This window comes from Saccopteryx bilineata, chromosome 1 (assembly GCF_036850765.1).
Source record: "Saccopteryx bilineata isolate mSacBil1 chromosome 1, mSacBil1_pri_phased_curated, whole genome shotgun sequence".
Taxonomy (NCBI): domain Eukaryota; kingdom Metazoa; phylum Chordata; class Mammalia; order Chiroptera; family Emballonuridae; genus Saccopteryx; species Saccopteryx bilineata.
In genome coordinates this window covers 90,482,386-90,503,124 of record NC_089490.1, presented here as the reverse complement: position 1 = coordinate 90,503,124, position 20,739 = coordinate 90,482,386, and the positions used below count along the sequence as shown (strand labels likewise).

The 20,739-nt window shown below is 45.6% G+C and overlaps 1 protein-coding gene across 1 annotated transcript; it reads right to left on the bottom strand.

Annotated features, from left to right (window-relative positions):
• Positions 1 to 3,883: 3,883 nt before the first annotated feature.
• EIF3D (eukaryotic translation initiation factor 3 subunit D) lies at positions 3,884 to 20,384 on the bottom strand. Its single transcript, XM_066259276.1, has 15 exons — positions 20,239 to 20,384; positions 15,930 to 16,062; positions 15,587 to 15,632; positions 14,443 to 14,579; positions 13,749 to 13,834; positions 13,173 to 13,245; positions 11,345 to 11,457; positions 10,473 to 10,605; positions 9,806 to 9,953; positions 8,928 to 9,058; positions 8,166 to 8,251; positions 7,935 to 8,064; positions 5,040 to 5,182; positions 4,556 to 4,839; positions 3,884 to 4,035 (listed from the first exon to the last, which is right to left on the bottom strand). The coding sequence occupies exons 2-15, from the start codon at positions 16,050 to 16,052 to the stop codon at positions 4,022 to 4,024; spliced, it is 1,647 nt and encodes a 548-aa protein (XP_066115373.1). The 5' UTR covers positions 16,053 to 16,062; positions 20,239 to 20,384; the 3' UTR covers positions 3,884 to 4,021.
• Positions 20,385 to 20,739: the final 355 nt, after the last annotated feature.

Below are 20,739 nucleotides of genomic sequence, written 5' to 3'. Positions count from 1 at the left end.
CGCTCGCTCCGCGGAGGCCGCCCCGCCCCTCCCAGCTGGCCAATGGCGGGGGGCGGGGTCACGTGCGCGGCGCGCGGCACGCCGGGCGGTGGGCGTGCGGTGGTCTTTCGGTCCCGGGGAGAGGCATGCACATGCTTCCCAGGGGCCTGGGGTTGGGGCTCCGAGGCCGGGGATCCAACGAAGCGCTGGGGCGGGGTCTTGTTTTAAAGCTGTGCCTTTTCACTTTCAAGTGAGGCGCGGGAGCCATTATTTTTTGGAGGTAATTCCAGCTCTACAATGCACCGTTAATGTATCCCAAGACTAGTTGGCTAGCCAGGTTTTGGGGACTGGAAACCAGGTTGGTGAAGCCAGGACAGAAAAAAATTCAATTAGTATTTGCTCTTTTGGACTAAAAAAGGAGTTCTACAGAAAGTAACGTACAGATTGATCAGATCACAAACTCCTGACTGGGCAGGTCAAGGTGAGTAGTCATGCCCCAGGCATGTAATTTAGGTGAAAGTTTTATCTTTGCCTTAAGCAAGCATAGTTCATTTTTTTTTGTGCATCTAGGTTAACACACCTTTGAAATGCCTCCTGTACCTTTAACTATACTGTAATTCTCCCTACCTTGCTTTCTCCCACCTTCATATAATCTTACCTTCCCTCCCCTCCTTAATTCAAAATGCATAAAAGCTGCAAACTGTCATTATGAGAAGCATTTTTCTTAGTCTGTTGAGATCTTGCTTCCAGGTATATCCTCTGTTTGGCTCAAGTAAAATTTTATAAGAATTCTTAGCAGGTTTGGAAATTACCTGGAGGCTACAATGATTCAGCCATTTAAAAAAAAATTTTTTTTTAATTAAGAAGCAAACATTCATGACTGATTTGATCTTCCACCAGCCGGTAAGGCGGTCAATAATTCTATTTCCAACATCTTGTAGCCATTGGCCAAAACCTCCATAGGGTTAGGGGTGACTTGCTTAAGATCACACAGGTAAGTGGAGCTTGGAATTAAAATGCGCCCCCCCTTTTTAGTCAATTATGAATTCTTTCCAAAGTGTGTTTTACTACATTCACAAATCATATTTTATGAGCCTGGTAATGTAAAAGTGGCCTATGATAGGCCAGTGTAAAGACATTTAAACGTAAACCCACTGCTAAACAGCAAGTGTGTGGCTAAAGTGGAGGCAACCACAGGGTGATCCTGAACTGTCGTGCAAGTGAACCAGCTGATTGTAGCTGGCTTCCCAGTGTTGGAATGTGGGTCCTGCGTGAGACTGGCAACTTGAAAACAGAATCAGGTAAGTAATTCCTTAATCAAAAGGATTTAAGAAAAATATGGTGAGCCCTCATGCACACAAGGAACCAGACAAAAATGGAGAAGCTACTTAAAGGAGTTAGTTAAGGGGAAGTAGTTACCACTGAAGAGCTCTTCCTGTAGGGTTCTTGCAGTGGCACAGGTTGTAAGAATGCCTCCAAAACCTAGATCCTACACAGACCCCAACCAACTGTTTTAAAATGTATCTCTTTTTTAAAATAATATTTGATTTTAAAGAGAGGGAGAGACAGGAACATCAATCTGTTCCTTTCTGTGCCCTGACTGGGGATCCAGCCAACTATCACTGCGCTTCGGGATGATGCTCTAACCAACTGAGCTATCTGGTCAGGGCTCTGACCAATTTAAAGAAATCTATCATAATTTCTATCAAGATTTATATGGGCAGAACATAGTGCATTTAGGAGGGAACTACAGGAACCTTCAATAGGCATTAAGTAGGCCAATGAGATGGAGCTGAGAGTTCTCATGGGAAAGTAGCTGGGTCTAGCATGGAAAGAACCTGTCTTCTAGTGTTGCCTGGCTGGAGCTTCTTTTCATTAATAGTACTGAAACCTCTCATCTTCCCTGACCTCAGACCAAAAAAACCACTAACAAAGACCACTTATCTAAAATTTTCATATCCTGAATCAGCATCAGAGAAAAGCTCCATTAGAACAGAAATAACCTTTACTATGATCTCAGTGCTTGAGTACCTGAGGGCACACATACATGTTGCCCTCAGTGAGCATTTCTTGAACATTGAAACCAGCCAGACTAGGCAAAATGCCTAACCAAAAATAAAGGAGGGGGAATCTACTTCTTTGTGGTTGTGAAGATCTGAGAATGGGAGCTGGCAAGTAATTTAAGAACCTAAAATATAGTAGCTGCTGGCCTTATTTGGTGGGTAGCAGGAAATTAGGAATAAATGTGGCAGGACTGAGGCTGGGCTGAGCCTAGGTCCTAGGCAGCAGAATGCTATCAGATGTTTTTGAGTTAGGGCTGTTTTTGGCAATCAAGGTGGTGCCAAACAGGACAGATGAAAAGCAGGGGATGGATCATAGAAATGAAGTATGTGGAATATGATATAGTGTTTTGAACATTAGCATGAGCCTAACTTCCACTAGCCCACTTGTCCCAGCAAATCCTGCTGGACTGCTTTACGAGTCTGCAAGAGGCAGTTCGGCAAGTTATTAGTCTAATTTTGAATGCCCTTGGCACTTGTCACACCACTTTAATCCAGTTTTACCTCTACCTACATTGAAGGCTCACTAAGAGGCACCTTTTATGTTCTTTCTAGTAACAATAACAAAGTTCAATAAATACTTTTTGGTTTTTGAGGCACAATTATTTTGATTAAGATAATTACTTTAGGGCCCTGGCCGGATGGCTCAGTGGATAATATCAGCCTGGTGTGTGGATGTCCCAGGTTTGATCCTGGTCAAGCACACCAGCTGCTTCTCTTCCCCACTTGCAGCCAGTGGCTCAACTGGTCCTGGTGTCAGCTCTGGGCACTAAGGATAGCACAACTGATCCAAGTATCAGCCCCAAAAGGGGATTGCTGGGTGGATCCCAGTTGGGGCACATGCGGGAGTCTATGTCCCCTCCTCACTTAAAAAAAATTAGGACTGTTTCCTCATCTGTACAATGGTGTCACTTCCACCAATATTGTAAGTTCTGTGTCAGGCTAAGATATCTCTAGAAAGCTTAGTATAACACCTGGCAGGGCCTGACCAGGCAGTGGCGCAGTAGATAGTGTTGGACTGGGATGCAGAAGACCTAGGTTCGAGACCCCAAGGTCGCCAGCTTGAGCGCAGGCTCATCTGGTTTGAGCAAAGCTCACCAGCTTGGACACAAGGTCGCTGGCTCGAGCAAGGGGTTACTCGGTCTGCTAAAGGCCCACAGTCAAGGCACATATGAGAAAGCAATCAATGAACTAAGGTGTCACAACAAAAAACTGATGATGCTTCTGATCTCTCTCCATTCCTGTCTGTCTGTCCCCATCTATCCCTCTCTCCGACTCTCTGTCTCTGTAAAAAAAAACAAAAAACAAACAAAAAAACACCTGGCAGGGCAACTGCTTCAGTGTCAAGAATAAAAGTCTATGTAGCCTAAACATCTGTAGCTCTGATTTATAACACACTGCTTTGAGGGTGCCAGCTTGAGACTGCCACCAGCACAGGCTTTAAAACAATTTATAGGCCATTATGACCATCACCCAGTGGAACTTGACACAATCTTTTGAGGCAGTTTCCATGATCAGTGACCCCAAAGACTGTACCTTGCTCCACCTTTTACTAGTGACTTGTGTCTTTAAGGGCAGCAGCTAGGTATGGCACATGATCCACAGGCACTCATGCTTGTGGAAATGGGACCTCACAACTGACAACATTCTCTAGGAAAGGATCCTTTCAGAGTTCCAAGAACAGAAAAACCTAGAGCATTCACCTCTAACAGGACAGTAAAACTAAAAGTATTCAGGGACAAATGATGGAACCCAGACAGAAACTTCTGTTTCTCAGCCTCTGCCAAAGGGCTACTTGGAGAAGGAAGAAGGCTGGAAGTCATACTGCAGGCATGCGATGAGGGTAAGAGACTAAAGAGACTTATACTTTATTCCATATGTCAAACTCCAGAGAGCAAGTATCAGGCACACTTTCTTCCAGGCATCAAAGGTCCTCTTGACTTGGTGGATTTATAGACTCCAGCTCCACGTTTCCATGTGGCTTATGCTTCTTCTTCTGAAAGACACAAAACATTAGAGATATGAGTCATATTGAATTGGTGAACTGCTTATTTCAACACCTCCACTCAGAAGTCAAGTCTTTCACGTCCTCATGGGGCTAACAGGTATGTCCTCAGTCCCCAGCTGGTGAAGCGAGACAGAGCTGTAAGCCTGCGCGACTAACCTGGAGCACCTTCTCTTTCAGCCCACTGGCTAACATCAGGGACTCCCATCATTTTTCTCCAAACGCTTCCTCCTCAGCCCAGTCTCTGAAAGACCACTTTCTTTCTCCTCATCCCCTTCATGTGACCTCACATAGTGTTTTTCAACTGCCAGACGGAGGACCGGCAGTTGAAAAACAGTGACCTCAAGGCTTGTGATCAGCTCCTGGCACCAGAGTGAATGTCACTCCAAGTTCAGTCAGGTCCCAGGTAAAACCCTCAAAAAGTTTTACATCAAGGTTCAAGAGCACTGTGGCCACAGAGCTTGGTTGCCAGGCAGCCTACTGCTCACTTCAGAAAGAGACTTGTACAAACCTTCTTCTTCCTCCTCCTCCTCTTCTTCCTCCTCCTCGTCCTCATCGGAGCTGAAGGTACCATCGGGCAGGCTGTAGACGCGGATGACCTGCTTGTTGGGGTCCTTGAGGATGAGGTACTTGCCCTCCTCCAGCTTCATGCAGATGTCGATGACACAGCGCAGGATGCCCCAAGCGTTCTCCACGCTCAGGTTGATCTGGCTGGCAAACTCATTGGGCTTGAACTGCTGGGTGCCCAGAATGACGTGCCGTGAGGAGTCTTTCACGTGGTACCGGGACACGTAACTAGAGGGAAGGATGGATGGGGTGTCAGTGGTGGGGGCAGGCTGGCCCGGATATCTGGGAGCAAATATCAGTTACACGGGGGCACCTGGCCTGAGGCTTTTCCCAAGGGAAAGGGAAGAAGGCAAGCCCTCATCTCGCTCCCTGCCCACAAACACTTCCTTCCAGAAGATGAGTTCACAGCTCCTGGACAAGAATCTCACCCAAGCTTGAGGTACTCAGATCCAGCCAGCAAAGCACAGCAGGTCCATCGGGCTAACTTGTAGCTGTTATTCTTCAGCTCAGTGGCAATGACAGCCCCGCGCTGAGAGTCCAGCTTCTGACGCCAGTCCACACCATTGCAGTGCTGCAGAGGGAATGCCCCATTACAGGAGTGAGGATGAGCCCTGGTTCTTCTCTGGCAGAGAACTCCCCACTGGCCTGACTGGCAGTTGGGCGCAGCCACAGGTAAACCAGAGTTAAGACTGTTACCATGTAAGAGACACAGACATGGTCACTCCCTTGCACAGCCTACCACACTGCAGGCACTCAACAAATTGCAATTCCTCTTTAAAAAAGCTCATCTAGACAAGGATACAAATGCACATAAGTTAAAACAAGTGCCATATAAAAGGCAGAGGTGAGTGTTTACTTGTGCTGTGTGTTAAGGGAGGAGCTGCAGCTAACTAGGTGAACAAGGGCAGGGGCTGAAGGTGGAGGCCCATGGAGAGCAAGGAGGTCCGAGTCTGGAGCTGTACATACTTACGTATCCAGACAAAGCAGAGAGCCCCCTGAGGTCATCTCCTCCAACTACCTCTCCTATAGATGAGGGAACTTAGAGTGATGCAACTAGTTGAAGGTCACATGGCAGGGATCTCCAAACTTTCTTGATTCATGGCAACCCAAGGCCAAAAGAAACACCGAAGAGTCCCTGCTATTGAGTAGTGAGGTCCACACCACTTCAAGTAGTATTCTGACAGATGTCTTTGTTTCCCTCAAAAATTAAAAATATTCTGCAAGTCCTGGCCAGGGAGCTCAGTTGGTTAAAGTGTTGTCCTGATACACCAAGGTTGAGGGTTCGATCTCTGTTCAGGGCACACACAAGATCAACCAATGGATACATAAGTAAGTAGAAAAATATCCTGCAAATAAATACTCCTGTGAGTTTACTGTGGCATTTTAAGAACTCACAAATCTGTGCAGCACAATGGAAGCAGTGTTTTGGACAATTAATTGGCAGAGATAAAGTAAACGGGGTGGAGTAGGGAAGGAGAGTTAGGGCCAGCAGGCATGCTGAGAAGGTTCCTAAACTGGGCTGATGTCAGCAAGATCCAGAACTGAATGAGAAGACAGATCACACCCGAGCAAAACAAGAACGAAGAGCTGTCCAAGGCTCTGAGCCAAGTGAGCAGGAGAAAAACAAAGCGGTTATCAGCCAGGCTGGCAGTCATGACAGAAATTAGGACACTGGAAGGGCAAGGTATTTTAGCAGGAAAACAATGGAATGGGGAGTCAGAGTAGATCAGAGTTCAAAGTTAAGGCTTGGGGTAGGCAGAATTCTAAGACGACTCCAGTGACGCTTGCCCTTGAGTAATTCCTACTCTTGAGTGTGGGGGGAATCTGTGTCAATAATGAAACATCATTCCTGTTATTGCGCTCCCCTCTATGTCAAAAGGGATCTTCAGGTATAATTTAGGTCCCTTAAGACCATCTGGGTGGGCCTCACCCAACCATGTGAGACTCTTAAATCTGGATGTAGAGATCAGAGGTGGAGCAAGTCAGGGATTCAAAGCACTCGAAGGATTTGATGTGCTGGTGCTGGTGTGAAGATGGAGGGGACTACGTGGCAAGAGAACGGGGGACCTTAGTCCTACAACGGCAAGAAAGGGAATTCAGCCAACTAGACTCTTCTCAGAAGTGGGTTTTCTTCCAGAACCTCCAGATGAGAATTTGGTTGTGCTGATACTTCTGACTTTAGCTTTCTGATCTTTTGAGCAGAGAACCAAACCACATGATGCTGAACTCGCCTACCAAACTGTGAACTAGTGGGTGTTCTTGTAAGTCTCCAAGTTTCTTTCCATTTGTTATAGAGCAAAAGAAAACTAACATAAGGCTGTATAAAGAAGTAATTATGGCAAAAAGAGTTGTGCAGGTGACTGACTGTAAGAGAAGGGTCTATGAGGGATCAAAAGGAGGGGACTGAGCAAAGAAAATATATGAAGGACACTGAGAAATGTTTAAGACCAGAGTAATGCATACAGTGACACAGGGAAAAGCCACATAGACACAAGAATGCCAAATGCCACAGGGAGGCCATGGTGGAAAGTCTAAGAGAAGGTCTTTGGCCCAGAGCTCAGGTCACAGCCAACCTTACAGCGGGGGCTGGAGACTAAGGAAGACCTGGGGGTGATAATCAGTGGCATTAATTGCTAATCCCTTGGCTCTAATGAAGACAGAGGTCAATGGCCCTGTGTGCTCTACATCACTGGCCACTCCTTCAACACAGGCCTGGTCCTGGAGCTGTTCTTCCCACTGAGGACTCTATTCTGTACAGCAGCATCCAGAAGCATTGCCACCCAATTCAAACAGGCACATAAGCCTAGGCAGCTTCAGAAAGGATAAGAGCCCAACAATCACGGCACACCAGCATGAGCGAGCAGAAAGAGGAGGAAGAAAGAAGGAAGCTTGCGTCACCTGAGATGTCTCCTGAAGAGCCAAGAGCTAATCTTGAAATCTCTGAGTTCAGCAGGTGAAGGAGTTAGAAGACTGGAGAGAAGGAAGTAGCTACAGTAAGTGAAAGAAGAGCTCAAAAACAAGAGCTGCTAAGCTTACAGGAAACCTGCCAACCTAGATCACAGAGAGAGACCTAAGTCAGATGATGCACTGAGCAGACATCAACAGGAGGTTAGAATGGAACAGAGCAAGAAAGTCCTGGAAGAAGGCAGTTCTCTCTCACACACTGTCTCTTTCTCAGTGAGGAATTAAGGAAAATTGAAAAGACAAAAATCTCAGTAGCTCTCTAAGTAATGCAAGGGGAAAACAAACATTAGCCGGTGACAACACGCCCTGTAGGAAATACAGAGGTGGAGCCCTGTGAAGGAGACAGAGGTGTGCCTCACCCTGGAGTCCCACTCGTTGAGGGTCTTGATGTTGATAAAAGACACTTCCCCATTGGCTCCGGTCATGACACCGTCATGCTCACAACGGACAATCAGGTCAATGTCGTCTCCAAGCTTCCACCTGCGATACCTGCAATGAGGAAGGAACCTAGTTGGTCACCTGAGATCCTGAATTTCAGGTAGTTCACCCATATAGGGTCAGTCTGTGCACACTCCACCAAGGTGACATACCGGTATGCAACAGAGGCAATTTCATTCTTATCCATGTCGTCCTCCACAAACGGGTTTGGGTTGGGGAAGTTGTATCTTTCTTTCCCCTGCAAAGATGACAAAGGTACTATAAAGACAGTGCCAACTTTTTGCCAAGCTAATTGGCCTGACTCTGCAATTCTGCTTAGTTATAGGCCAGGCAAGGTCCCTGGAGCCCTTGAGGGGGCTGAGCTCACTGTGTGTTGTCTGTCTATCTACCCCTTCCAAGCACAAGCACCCCATGAATTAAAACAAATGCAACAGCTGGTACTTGCTGGTTGTGTGCCTGTGCATCTCATTTAATTAGCAACCACACACATCCCGTTTCATGTTTCTCTATAGCACACATCGTACGTGTATGTGGGATTTACTGTTTCCTCTTCCATTATAATGAAGCTTCCAGGGGCAGGAACTGTACACCTGTACAGTAGATTTGTACACAACAGTGCAGCTGTCAAAAAAATCGAAGGCCTCTTTACAATGTGCCTACATGAGACAGTGTCATTAGTGTCCTAGTTTTATAAAGGAACATGCGCAACACCACAAAACTATGAGGTCAGAGATGCAGGGTTCAGAGCCAGGCAGTGTGACCTCAAAGCCCAAGCTCAAAACTCCTTGGTGACAGGTAGACCCCATCTGTTCCGCTTAATCCCACAGTCCCAGAGCCTACTACAAAGCAGATGCACAACAAAAGTAGCTGTAGTTGGCAAAGGAAGCACACGCCCAGACGCAACCTTTCCTCACCATCCTCAGGCACTGCTGGGAGAAGTTGTGGTTGATGTAGGTTGCTTCCATGGCCAGGTTGCGGGGTGAGTTGAAGGAATTACCTTCATCTTGAGGGGGCTCATTGGCTGTCTCACTCACTGTCAGGAGGTCTGCAAAAGTGGCAGCATGGTCACTCACCCACAAAACAATCGTTGGTGATGTGCATACCACCACTGGGAGATGTGGCGATCTAAACGACACACACCCTTCCTTCAAAGGGTTACCATCTTATTAGTGTGGGTCTCCCAAATGGGACATGCTGGGGACAAAGTCGGGGAACCCTCTGAATAACTTTAGACACTAACATTAAATTCAATCATGGTGTAAAAAAGCTATACCTTTCAACCTTTATGGATTCCTTAAGAGAATGTCTGACATTATTAGCTTTCAAACAATGACAAGACCCGAGGTATGGAATATAATGACATTGTTTTGATTCACTGCAGTTACTGTAAGTGAGCTGGTTTTCAATCATGGCACATACATATATACACCTGAATGGCATAAAATATATGCATGTGTTTTTCCTTTATAAATACACTGAACTAAAAATAACCCATCAATTTCAAGAAAAACATTAGGTAAATAGTAAAGATGGTATAGAGAGATGGCAGAAGTCACAAAAGGATTATTCAGACCAGAACACTTGGAGCACAAATTGGGGGCAGGCACTGTGAGCAGTCAAAGCTGACACCCCAAGGAGGGACTGCAGTGACAGCCCCTTTCCATGCTTTTGAGGCAGTGGGGAGGGTTCTGACATGGCTGTCAGGGCCTGCAGGGGATGCCATCTGCCTCCCATTCTCTAGTGCCAACGGTAACACTCAATGCCTTGTGCTGTTCGCAGACAGACTTCTCACCGAAGTCAGAGTTATCCCTCTTGTCAAAAAAGAGCTTGGACCCGACTCTCTGGACAACGATGTCCCAGGAATACACAGAGCGAGTGCAGCTCATCAGTGTGGCCAGAATGGCATCGGTAGCAAACACGTTCCCCTGGGTTTTTGCCAGCTGTAGAGAGAACAAAAGAGAGGAATGAGGACCCTACTCACCTTGAGGGAGGACTCCAGTAAGAAGCTTCCACAGCCACACCACAGTCACATATGTGCGTCACTGGCTGAGGGAGGCTGCAGTGACTCCGCCAGCAGTCACCGTGCCGGCTCACGGGGCCTGCAGCTCACTGAGCGTGGGCCATGGTCCAGGAGAGCACTTCACAGTGCTTCCATCCTCACCCCAGCAGCATGCAGTAAGTGCGCTGACCCCCATTGTACAGGGGAGAAAATGAAGGCCCCCCAGGTGAAGCTAGGGAGCACGTCCAGCCGGGACCGGAGTCCAGCTCTGCCTGATACCCATACTCCCAGTCCGACCGGCAGAGTGCCTGTATTTTCATCTGATCCTAAGTCCAAATCAGAAGGCTCTTATCTAGAGAAGTTTCCAAGGGCCAACCCTCAGGTCCTCTGTTCTTTCTTGGCCTCAGCTGTAGAAGCCGGCAGCCTTCCTAACAGGTGGGCAAGTGACGGGGGCACTCACCTTTCGGATGACAGGGTCATCTGTGGTGGTGACGGTGTGGAAGATGCGCTTGATGCTCCGCAGGGGCTTCTCGCTCCTTGTGGTGATGCGGTCGAAGGCTTTGTCATAGTACTCTAGGGCTCCACAACACTCTCTGTGGGAGAGGGGGCAAGGCATGCAAAGTCAGGGGGAGATGATCACCTACTTTTCCTTTCATGCCCTGGAATCTGGAGTCTCATCAGAAGTCTAATACATAAGGCAGATGAAAACAGTCTCTGACTAGAACAGGATATGAACTCAGTGCTCACTCAGGTCCCTGTTCGCTTAGCTCCCAATATGGCTCCACAGAATAATGTGAACCCAACTGATTCAGCTCAACCTCCCCATTTTAAAGATGGGAGACAAGGAGTGACAGGCACCCAGGCACGGTGACTTCTAGTCTGGCACACCAGCTGCCCATTTAGTTGTTCCCATGACTTGCCCTGAGGTAAGGAGTCCTCTGAAATGTCAGGAAAAGCTCTGCCTCTCAACAACTTTCTCCTTCTGCCAAAAGAGAGATATAACTTAATTTTATTTCTTTTGCTAAGGATTCCAGGAAGCTGAAAGAAATCTGGAATTTAACACCAGCAAATCTCTTTCTGCTTTTGCTTTGTTCCTGTTCTCCTTCTGCCAAAGAGAGCTACATAATTTAATTTTTCCTTTTGTTGTGATGCTAGGAACTTCAAAGAGATCTGACGTTTGTTAGTAAACTTTAAATTCACCTGTTAACCTTATGAGTATCTTTTGCATAAGCGGCTAAAATCCTTTTTGGAAATAACGAGGGGTAGGAAACATTCACCAGCACCTGGTCCACCCACACGAACAGGTGGAAGGTGGTAAAACATGCTACTTACATGTCCTGTGGCTCTGACACTTCCAAGTAGCGCATCTTCATTAGCTGAGGAAAGTCCATTTCCTCCTTCACCTCCCAGTCACTACGGACTTCAACGGAAGAGTCTCGGGGTTTCTATAGTGGAAAACCATCAGAGGGAAAAAAAATTACACCAGTGTAAAACATAAGCAAAGGCAGGTTAATAGTATGAAGGGCTTTCATTCAATAAATATGTCTGCAACATTTACTGTTTGCTGGCTGTTCTCTAACACAGAATCCCCTGACTCTCAGGAGCTTATGATCTAGAACAGCGGTTCTCAACCTGTGGGTCGCGACTGATCTAGAAGATGACTGAAGTGCTCAAGAGTCCAAAAACCACATGGGAATTCTATCCCTAGTTAAGGATGTCATCAGGGAATATCAACTCTTTATGGACAGTAATGGTATTTCATAAAGAAGCTACTGCAGCCCCTTAAGATTTCTCTCAGGGTATTAGTTATCTATTCTTGACACAGCTAGCATCATATCCAGCAAAATGTAACTTCTACAACTATAACTTCATTCTTGCTTACATGCATTTTCTATTCTCATAATGTCCACACAAATACCTGTAAAGGAATGTTCACAGCAGCATTATTCATAATAGCCAAAAGTGGAAACTAAAATGTCCACCAGGTGGTGAATGGATAAACAGAATGTGGTCTATCCATACAATGGAATTTGGTAATACAAAAAAATGAGGAACTGATACATGCCACAACATGGATGAACCTTAAACATCACATACTGCATGCTTCCGGTAATATGAATAAATGAACACAATAGGCATACCCAGAGAAAGAGATGAGACGTAGCCTAGGGCTGGGAGAATAGTGGTGGACTGCTAGAAGGTACAGGGTTTCTTTTCAAGTGGTGAAAATATTCTGAAACTATACTAATAAGTGTACAATTCTGTGAAGATGCTATAAACCACAGAACAGTATACTTCATTTAAAAAAATATATTTTTAAAATATGTTCCAGCTCTTATTGTCACCACTACAATAAAATTACAGTGATGGACCTATAACTTAATTTCAATATAGCCACGTTAATGTCTGGACACGATGTGCAATATTTTGTAAATGTTTTAAAATTTATTTTTATTGTTAATTTTTGTTTTTTTACTGAATTGAGAGAGAGGGAGGAAGGGGAGAGTGAGGGGGGAAGGAGGGAGGGAAAGGAGGGAAGGAAAGGAGAGAGGGAGAGTGGGAGAGAAACATCGATTTGTTGTTTAATTTATTTAGATAGAGCAAAAGTCAAGAGAGAGGGACAGATAGGGACAGAGAGATAGTAAGGGAGAGAGATAAGAAGCATCTATTCTTTGTTGCAACTCCTTAGTTGTTCAGTGATGGCTTTCTCATATGTGCCTTGATGGGGGGTGAGGGGGGCATGCTAAGCAGAGCGAGTGACCCCTTTCTCAAGCCAGCGACCCCTCGCTCACGCCGGTGAGCTTCTGCTCAAGCTGGTTGATCCCGTGCTCAAGCCAGTGACCTTGGGCTTTAGAACCTAGGTCCTCCGCATCCCAGTCTGATGCGCTATCCACTGTCCCTCTGCCTGCCTGGTCAGGCTGTTCCATTTATTTATGTATTCATTTGTTGACTCTTTTATGTGCCCTGACCAGGGACTGAACCTGCAACCTTGGTGCATTGGGACAATGCTCTAACCAACTGAGCTACCTAGCCGGGGCTCAACTATGCATTTTAAATGGGTGAATTGTACAATATGTGAATTATATCTCAAAACTGTTACAAGACCAAACAAATAAACAAAATCAAATGCCTAGACAGGATTCTGGTACGAATACCCTACCTGTGATTTTTGGTCCCATTTCTGCCTCACTCCAAACTGTTTCTGAAATTTTTTCTGTAGTCGTATACGTTCTCTGGAAAGACAAAGAAATGTGCTTTCAGTGAAGATTTTTAAGAAAAATAAGGGCTTAATAAAAAAGAAACAGAAGAGGCAAATTGTATTCAACTAGCGACCAGCTACATTTTACTCCATCTGTAGAGACTGTCTCCTGGCGGCCCCAATCTGGACCAGGCTGCCACCCATGCAGCTCCAGGGGGCTCAACGACTCAGTGCCAATGGGGCCCCTAGAGTTGTGTCCTAGCATAACTGAGCCTACGTAAGCTCCAAGTCTCCTATATGCCTTTGGTTGCCTTCAGTGTGTATGTCCACTGTGAGCTGTTTCTTGCCCATGCTATCTGCCTTGAACTGAAACTGGCCCTTAGAGAATGACATCAGGGTTGAAACAGTGGCTTAACAGGCTTTAAGGTCTTTTGTTTTTGCAGTAGTGGGGAAGACAACCATACTCCTGCTTTGACTAGTGACTGCTGAACAGTCAGTCCTGACAGATTACCCTGCTCCGGCAGGGTGGAAACTCACCTCTCTTTCTGCTTGGCGCTCTTAGGCAGGGTCTGCAGGTTAAACTGCAACATGTTCCGTCGATCTTTGTCTCTGCGGAGGTTCCGCTGGGAATTAGGAAAAAACATCCACGTTAAAATCTTGGATATTCGGTTTATAAGAGGCAGGGCTTAATAGGAGGACATCAGCCTAAGTTCAGAATGCAAAATCCAAGGTGCACATTTACTCTTACTCTACATAATCAACAGTCTAGGGGTTTAGTTGGGTAAGTACTTGGAGTTGGCTTAGACTTAAATTCACAAACAAATTTTATTGAAGTAGGATTACTGGCTCTTATTAGACTTGCTGAGTGTACCTCTTTACATAATAAGATGTGGTCAAACTGGACCATCTGCTTAATAAAGCCTTCAACCTAGCAATTGAGCCAGGCAATAGGCCAAATGCACTCTTTTATTGGGTACAAATGTCATTCTTAGCACAGTGGTATGATGTCCTACGTATCGGTCAACAGAAATCTTAACTATTTAAATGCGTCCTGGACCTAGTAAAGTTTACTTGAGTATAGCCTGTCACTGAACAGCTAGTTGGGGTTCACCAGATGATCTGTAACATGCTTTCCTCTCATCAGTACTCACAAGGTTGCCTTTTTAGCAGCAGGTGACAGCCCTAAGTTCTAATAGCCCCAAGATGGTCAGACTGCTGGCTCTTGGCCTACCTGTGCAAATCGCATCCGATTACGCTGGTAGGCGGTCTTCTGTGTGCGTGCTGTATCCACCAGCTGGAAACTAGTTTCATCCTCCTCGTGGAAATAAGCATACTGACTTCCACCACCAAACTGAGAGGAGTACTTATCTGGAGGCAAAGGTGATAGTGTATAACAACCAATACTTATAGTCTTTACAAATATACACTAGCTTAGAGCCTTGCAATTTAAATGCAGTCTTGGGAACCTTAGCATTGGCTGTGAGCATCTCAGATGCAGACTCACGGCCTCACTTCAGACCCACTGAATCAGAACCAGCATTTAAAAAGATTCCCAGGTGATTCACATGCACATTCAAGTTTGAAGAGCTCTGGTCTAGACAACTTTCTAATAAGACAGAATCTGAGGAACTCAAGCTCATTCCCATTTCTGCCTTATTCTGTAAGAATATGAGTTAAAACTTTATCTTGCAAGGCAATATGGAGTATAAGTACCATCACTGTCACTGTCTGGTACCAAAGGCAGACAGGAAATCATAAGTTATGATTTTCTCTTTTGCTGACTACAAACTCAGATAATCTTAACTTACTAGTCCAGATTGCCACTTCCAACAAGAGGCATCAATTCTTCATTGCAGCTCCTTAGTTGTTCATTGATTGCTTTCTCATATGTGCCTTGACCCGGGGTGGGGGTAGGGCTACAGCAGAGCGAGTGACCCCTTGCTCAAGCCAGGGACCTCGGGGATTTGAACCTGGGTCCTCTGCGTCCCAGGCCGACGCTCTATTTACTGCACTGTGTCACTACCTAGTCAGGCTATTTCAGGATCTTAAAACCAGAAATTTAAAACTAGGATCCACTGCTTGGCTTCACAGTTTAGTAAATCCCAACAATGAAATGCAAAATGAGAATATGTTCAACAGATTTATAAGAGTTCATGGCTCCTCAAAAGTGGGGGGGAAATATAGCACTAGAATAGGTCAAACTCCTTTAATGAACAGCCTAACTATGGAGGTTATTCCCCAAAGTATGCTCCTAAAAACTATGAATTATTATCAGCATTTCATCCCCATTCTAGAACACTTTCATGTGGAGGTGACCAGAAAAAGTAATTATTTCCCCAAGGCCCTGATGGGGCAGTCAGTCAAAGAACACTTACTTGTGTACCTCTTATCTTGGTATGTGGTACCCGTCCAGTCTGCAACCTAGTAAGAACAAGGGAAGACACAGCACAGGTCAATAGGCAATTTTCTGTTGACCCATAAACCCCCAAAAGTGAGGACACAGTGTGGGAAAGTAGCAGAAAGACTGGCTCACAATGCCTTTATAAGTACCCGCTCTCCTACAACTACTGGAAGTATCCAGAGGTTATAACCTTTCTCAGCTGGTGTCCCTATAAGGAACACAGGAGTTATGCTTTTGAGAGAATAAAATGGAAATGAACTCAGAGAGCACAGCAGCCACAGCTTAAAAGATTCAGACTCCCGCTGACAGGCAAGTACCTTTCCTAGCCGATCTCCTTTGCTGAATGGCTGGTAGGGCATATCCCGAAACTGCTCGGGGACCGCACAGGGGCCCCAGCCCGAGGGGTTGTCCTGGATCACGGGTGTCATGAACTTTGCCATCTTCTAAAACCTTAAATATACAAAAAATGAAAGTAGTTGCATGAAGAAAGGTCTCAAGGTAAAAGAAAAAGCCTATCTGAGGTAAGACATAAACGATTAAGTTAAAAAAGCAGCACGCAAAACGAAACCCTCAACCGTTAACCACTCTTTTGTTTTCTTGTAACTAACGTTGTGAATATTATAAGAGGACTGCTAACAAAACTAATTTACCACATTTCACTGACTTTTTTCCCACTGTAACATCTTTGAAATGATGGTGCACCTCATGCTTGATGGGGTACATCTTAATTGACAGTTTGTCTTAGTATTATATAAAAATAGCACCTTTTTTGACAGAGAGGCAGAAAGAGGGACAGATGGGGACAGTCAGACAGGAATGGAGAGAGATGAGAAGCATCAATTCTTCGCTGCAGCACCTTAGTTGTTCATTGATTGTGTTCTCACATGTGCCTTGATTGAGGAGCTACATACAGCACAGTGAACCCTTGCTCAAGCCAGCGACCTTGGGGTCATGTCTATAATCTCACGCACAAGCTGGTGACCCTGCACTCAAGCCAGATGAGCCTGCACTCAGGCCCATGACCTTGAGGGTTTTGGGTCCTCTGCGTCCCAGTCTGATGCTCTATCCCCTGTGTCACCACCTGATCAGGCTAAAAATAGTGCTTCTTAAATTTGGTGGTTTCATAGATTTGATAAAATGTAGAAACTTTTTTTCCCCAAGTGTAATAACCAGGCCCTTAGAATCACCTTCACCACAGCATAAAATACTTAGCTTCCCTAAGTCTATTTCTTCATCTGTAAAATAAATTCCTTGTTTTATTGGTTAACACACACAGAAATGCTTTTGCTGTAAAATGCTACACAATTACTAGTCAGACTTGCAAAAATATACTTAGAGTGCTGAGAAAAATAAGACTCTGTAAGTATATCATGAAATTCAACTTTCCTTTCTTATTCTTCCAATTCTCTGTTGTCAATGTAAATCCTTATGTAGAGCAAGAGGACACACAGCCAAGCAAAAGGCCTACGGAAGGCTGAGGAGGTCACCAGAAACCTTCAGCCATAAAAGTGGCCATATGTCAAATATTCATAAGAATTTGAGTACCAGACATTGTTTTTAGTGTTTACCATGCATAGTCATTATATCCCCCCAATAATCTGAGGTAAGGGCCAGTATCATTCCCTATTCAGATTAGAAAAGTGAAGCACAGAGAAGGTAAGAAATTGCCCAAAGTCACAATACTTGTTGATGAAAAATTAAACGCTGGTATCCTGCCTGGAGTCCATACTCTGCCTAATGCCGTAGCTTCTCTTAGGAGAGTAAAAACCAGGGCCTCCCAACAGATGTTTGGCAGATGCCTGACAGTTCCTATCAAAACCCCATGCACTTATCCATTATAATCCTCTGCACAGACTCGGACGGTGAGTTCCCAGAGGAAAACATTAAAGATATTTCTGGAGGTTGGAGAGCAATCAAAGAGCACTGGGTACCAAACTTAGTAAATGCTTCTCACTGGCCCATGATTGGGAGACTAAGGCCTACTACAGAGGTGACAGCAACAGGAAATTGGTGACTGACAGAAAATGAAGCTCCACCGACCAAACCTAAACTTAGGTTACACTACAGCAGTGGTTCTCAAACTTTTTGAAGTCGGGGCACATTTAAAATCCTACAAATAATTGTAGGTGCACTATATATAAATTTCTGAGAAATATGTTATAATAATTAAGTTAAGTATTAAAGAAAAAATATAAAATCCAAGTGTGCTTTTATGGTAATTAAATGAAATAAATATGACAAAATTAAATTTATTCTGAAATTAAAAACCATATTTGTTACATTTTTTGTTTTGCTTTTTAGAATTCGTAAAAAAGGGGTTAAAAAATAAAACAACAAAAAAGTTATCTTTTTATATATATAGATACATTCTTAATAAGATTTAGTAAATTTGGCAGGTCCTGGAGCAAATGTGTTAAGTTTTTTCATTCTTGTGTTTATGAGAAACATGAGCCTGATATGTCCTAGCGATTTCTTCAATGTTGGGCATATATTTGAAAGGCAAACTCTCATTTCTTTGTCAATAAATTGAAGAATTCCTCTCTTTATACTCTTAATTGTGTTGAGGGTAGACAATCCTAATTCATGTAAATAGGATGTTGAAAACTGTAGTAAAATGTTCAAAGCTTTTTTCAGATTATTGCCACATATTTTTCTTTTATAGAAATCCAAAAGGCTTCAAGAGACAATTCCTTATGTTTAATCATTAATCCAAAACCCCTACCTTACATATCATCTTAACTTGACACCAAACAAAGGATAGAAGAAACTTGCCTCCAGTCTTTCTGGGGAACATGGGGGGTAAACAATCCAGCACCACAGCTTAACAGCCTTTGGCAACCTAATCAGGCAAGTGAGGTGGGGGGTTGGGCAGATTGTCTGCTTACAGCAAATAACCCACACCTCTGTCTCCCCCAAATCTAAACTCCAAAAAACTTGTTGGTTTTTTGGTTCCCAACAGGCACATATTTCTCTGGAATACCACAGAGCGCACACTTTAAAAACCACTGTACTACAGGAACAGAACCATCATGTCAGACATTTATTGAGCTTCTACTAAGGGTCAGGCACCATGCTAGATACTTAATGCCACTAACTTCTCCACACCTCTACTTTAGAGAAAAATTGAGGCTCAGCCAAATCCAGGAGTTAATCTTCCCATCATTTTATTTATTTATTTTGTATTTTTCTGAAGCTGGAAATGGGGAGAGACAGTCAGACAGACTCCCGCATGCGCCCTACTGGGATCCACCCGGCACGCCCACCAGGGGCGATGCTCTGCCCCTCCGGGGCGTTGCGCTGCCGCGACCAGAGCCACCCTAGCGCCTGGGGCAGAGGCCAAGGAGCCATCCCCAGCGCCCAGGCCATCTTTGCTCCAATGGAGCGTTGGCTGCGGGAGGGGAAGAGAGAGACAGAGAGGAAGGGGGGGGGGTGGAGAAGCAGATGGGCGCTTTTCCTATGTGCCCTGGCCGGGAATCGAACCTGGGTCCCCCGCACGCCAGGCCGATGCTCTACCGCTGAGCCAACCAGCCAGGGCCCTTCCCATCATTTTAAAGCAGATTTTATTTCCTGGGCTGTCTGCTGCGAGTCCAACATTCTTCCCATTATATTCTGGACAGCAGCCTGAAAAGATCTAGGGTTCAGGCTGTACTTAATAACACAATAATGCCTGACCTGTGGTGGCGCAGTGGGATAAAGCGTCAACCTGGAACACTGAGGTTGCCGATTCGAAACCTTGGGCTAGTCTGGTCAAGGCACATATGGGAGTTGATGCTTCCTGCTCCTCCCCCTTCTCTCTCTCTCTCTCTCACTCCTCTCTTTCTAAAAATCAGTAAATAAAATTAAAAAAAAATAACACAATAATGATGTCTCAAAACACTTTTAAAAATCAACTTGTCCTGTCGAACCTCAAGAAGGAAACAGGCCTAAGGCTTGACAGGCATTCTTCCTTAGGGTGGAAGTTCCGTTTTCCACACATGTAAAATAAGTGAGAAGAATGGAATCAGTAAGAGAAACTGAGCCCTTCAGTTAAAACGGCGTCACAGCTGTCCTGGCTACGGGGGCAGGATGGGGAGACAACAGGGCAGCTGGAAGGGGCCTTGCTCCTGGCAGGCCACGGTATTGTGTAAATTACTGCTGCCACTATAGATCTTACGCCCCCAACCGCTGGCGGGGTGGGGTGGGAGGGTGTATCAGACCAAAAGTCAATCTATTCCATTCTCGTCTCCACTTCACATTGAAGGGAAGGAAACCTTTGGGCCGTGATCTCCTTAGCGCAGGGTGAACACCGCTAAACTTGGCACTCCCAATACCTCACTGGTAGAAACTCAAACTTTGGCCACTTAACAAAGACCCTGAGACCCAGCTGGGTTAGGTGACATTACTAAATTCGCTCAGCCCTTGGTCGGTAAGCGGAGTCTAGAGGCCAGGGACCTCACCCACAGGTCCGCCACGCACTCCGCAGTACGCTGGACCTGGGGCCGGGAGGCAGCTTCCTGCCACTTCCATTGCAGGGAGAGCGGCTGCAGTAGGGAACTCCAGCAGGCTCTTCCAGGGGACCTCGGAGGGCCGGGCTCCGCTCAAGCCGGCTCCGGAGACCGCCGGAACCCTACGGAACACGCCGCTCACCTTCAAAGGCCTCAGCCAGCCAGGATGGCGAAAGATGTCCCGAACCAGACAGCTATCAGGTACACTGCGAGGAACCGGGAAAAATGAGAAGAGGTGCGTGCGCAGCCACCGGTGCCGTAAACCTGTCCGGCGCTGTCGTAAACTGCCCTCCCGCTTCCTGTGGGTTCGGCGGCAGAACGTGAGTCGTAAAGCGAAGGCACACCGGAAATTTGTCACTGCTATTGGTGAGGTGGTCTTATTAGCCTTTTAGGTGCCAAGGCGCAAGAAGGGTGTTTACAGTTACTTCATGGGGTGACTGGCGATACCCCAAGAGGGCGTTCAGGTTTATTGAAACATGGCGGTCGTTCAGTCAAAGCTGGCGGCTGGATCGACTGACGGCCCTATGTGTCCCACAATGCTTCACGGGACACTTCAGCCTCTCTACCCCACAATGATCTGAGGCTCCTGCCCTTACGTGGTTTGAGTCTCACAGGTAGGGGAAGTCGAGCGTCTTAGGCAGAT

Coding starts and splice junctions, on each gene's coding strand:
- EIF3D (XM_066259276.1), bottom strand. CDS start 16,052: ATGGCAAAGTTCATGACACCCGTGATCCAGGACAACCCCTCGGGCTGG. Junction 15,633..15,929: donor AAGGAGATCGGCTAGGAAAG/GTACTTGCCTGT, acceptor TGTTCTTACTAG/GTTGCAGACTGGACGGGTAC. Junction 13,246..13,748: donor AGCGCCAAGCAGAAAGAGAG/GTGAGTTTCCAC, acceptor TTGTCTTTCCAG/AGAACGTATACGACTACAGA.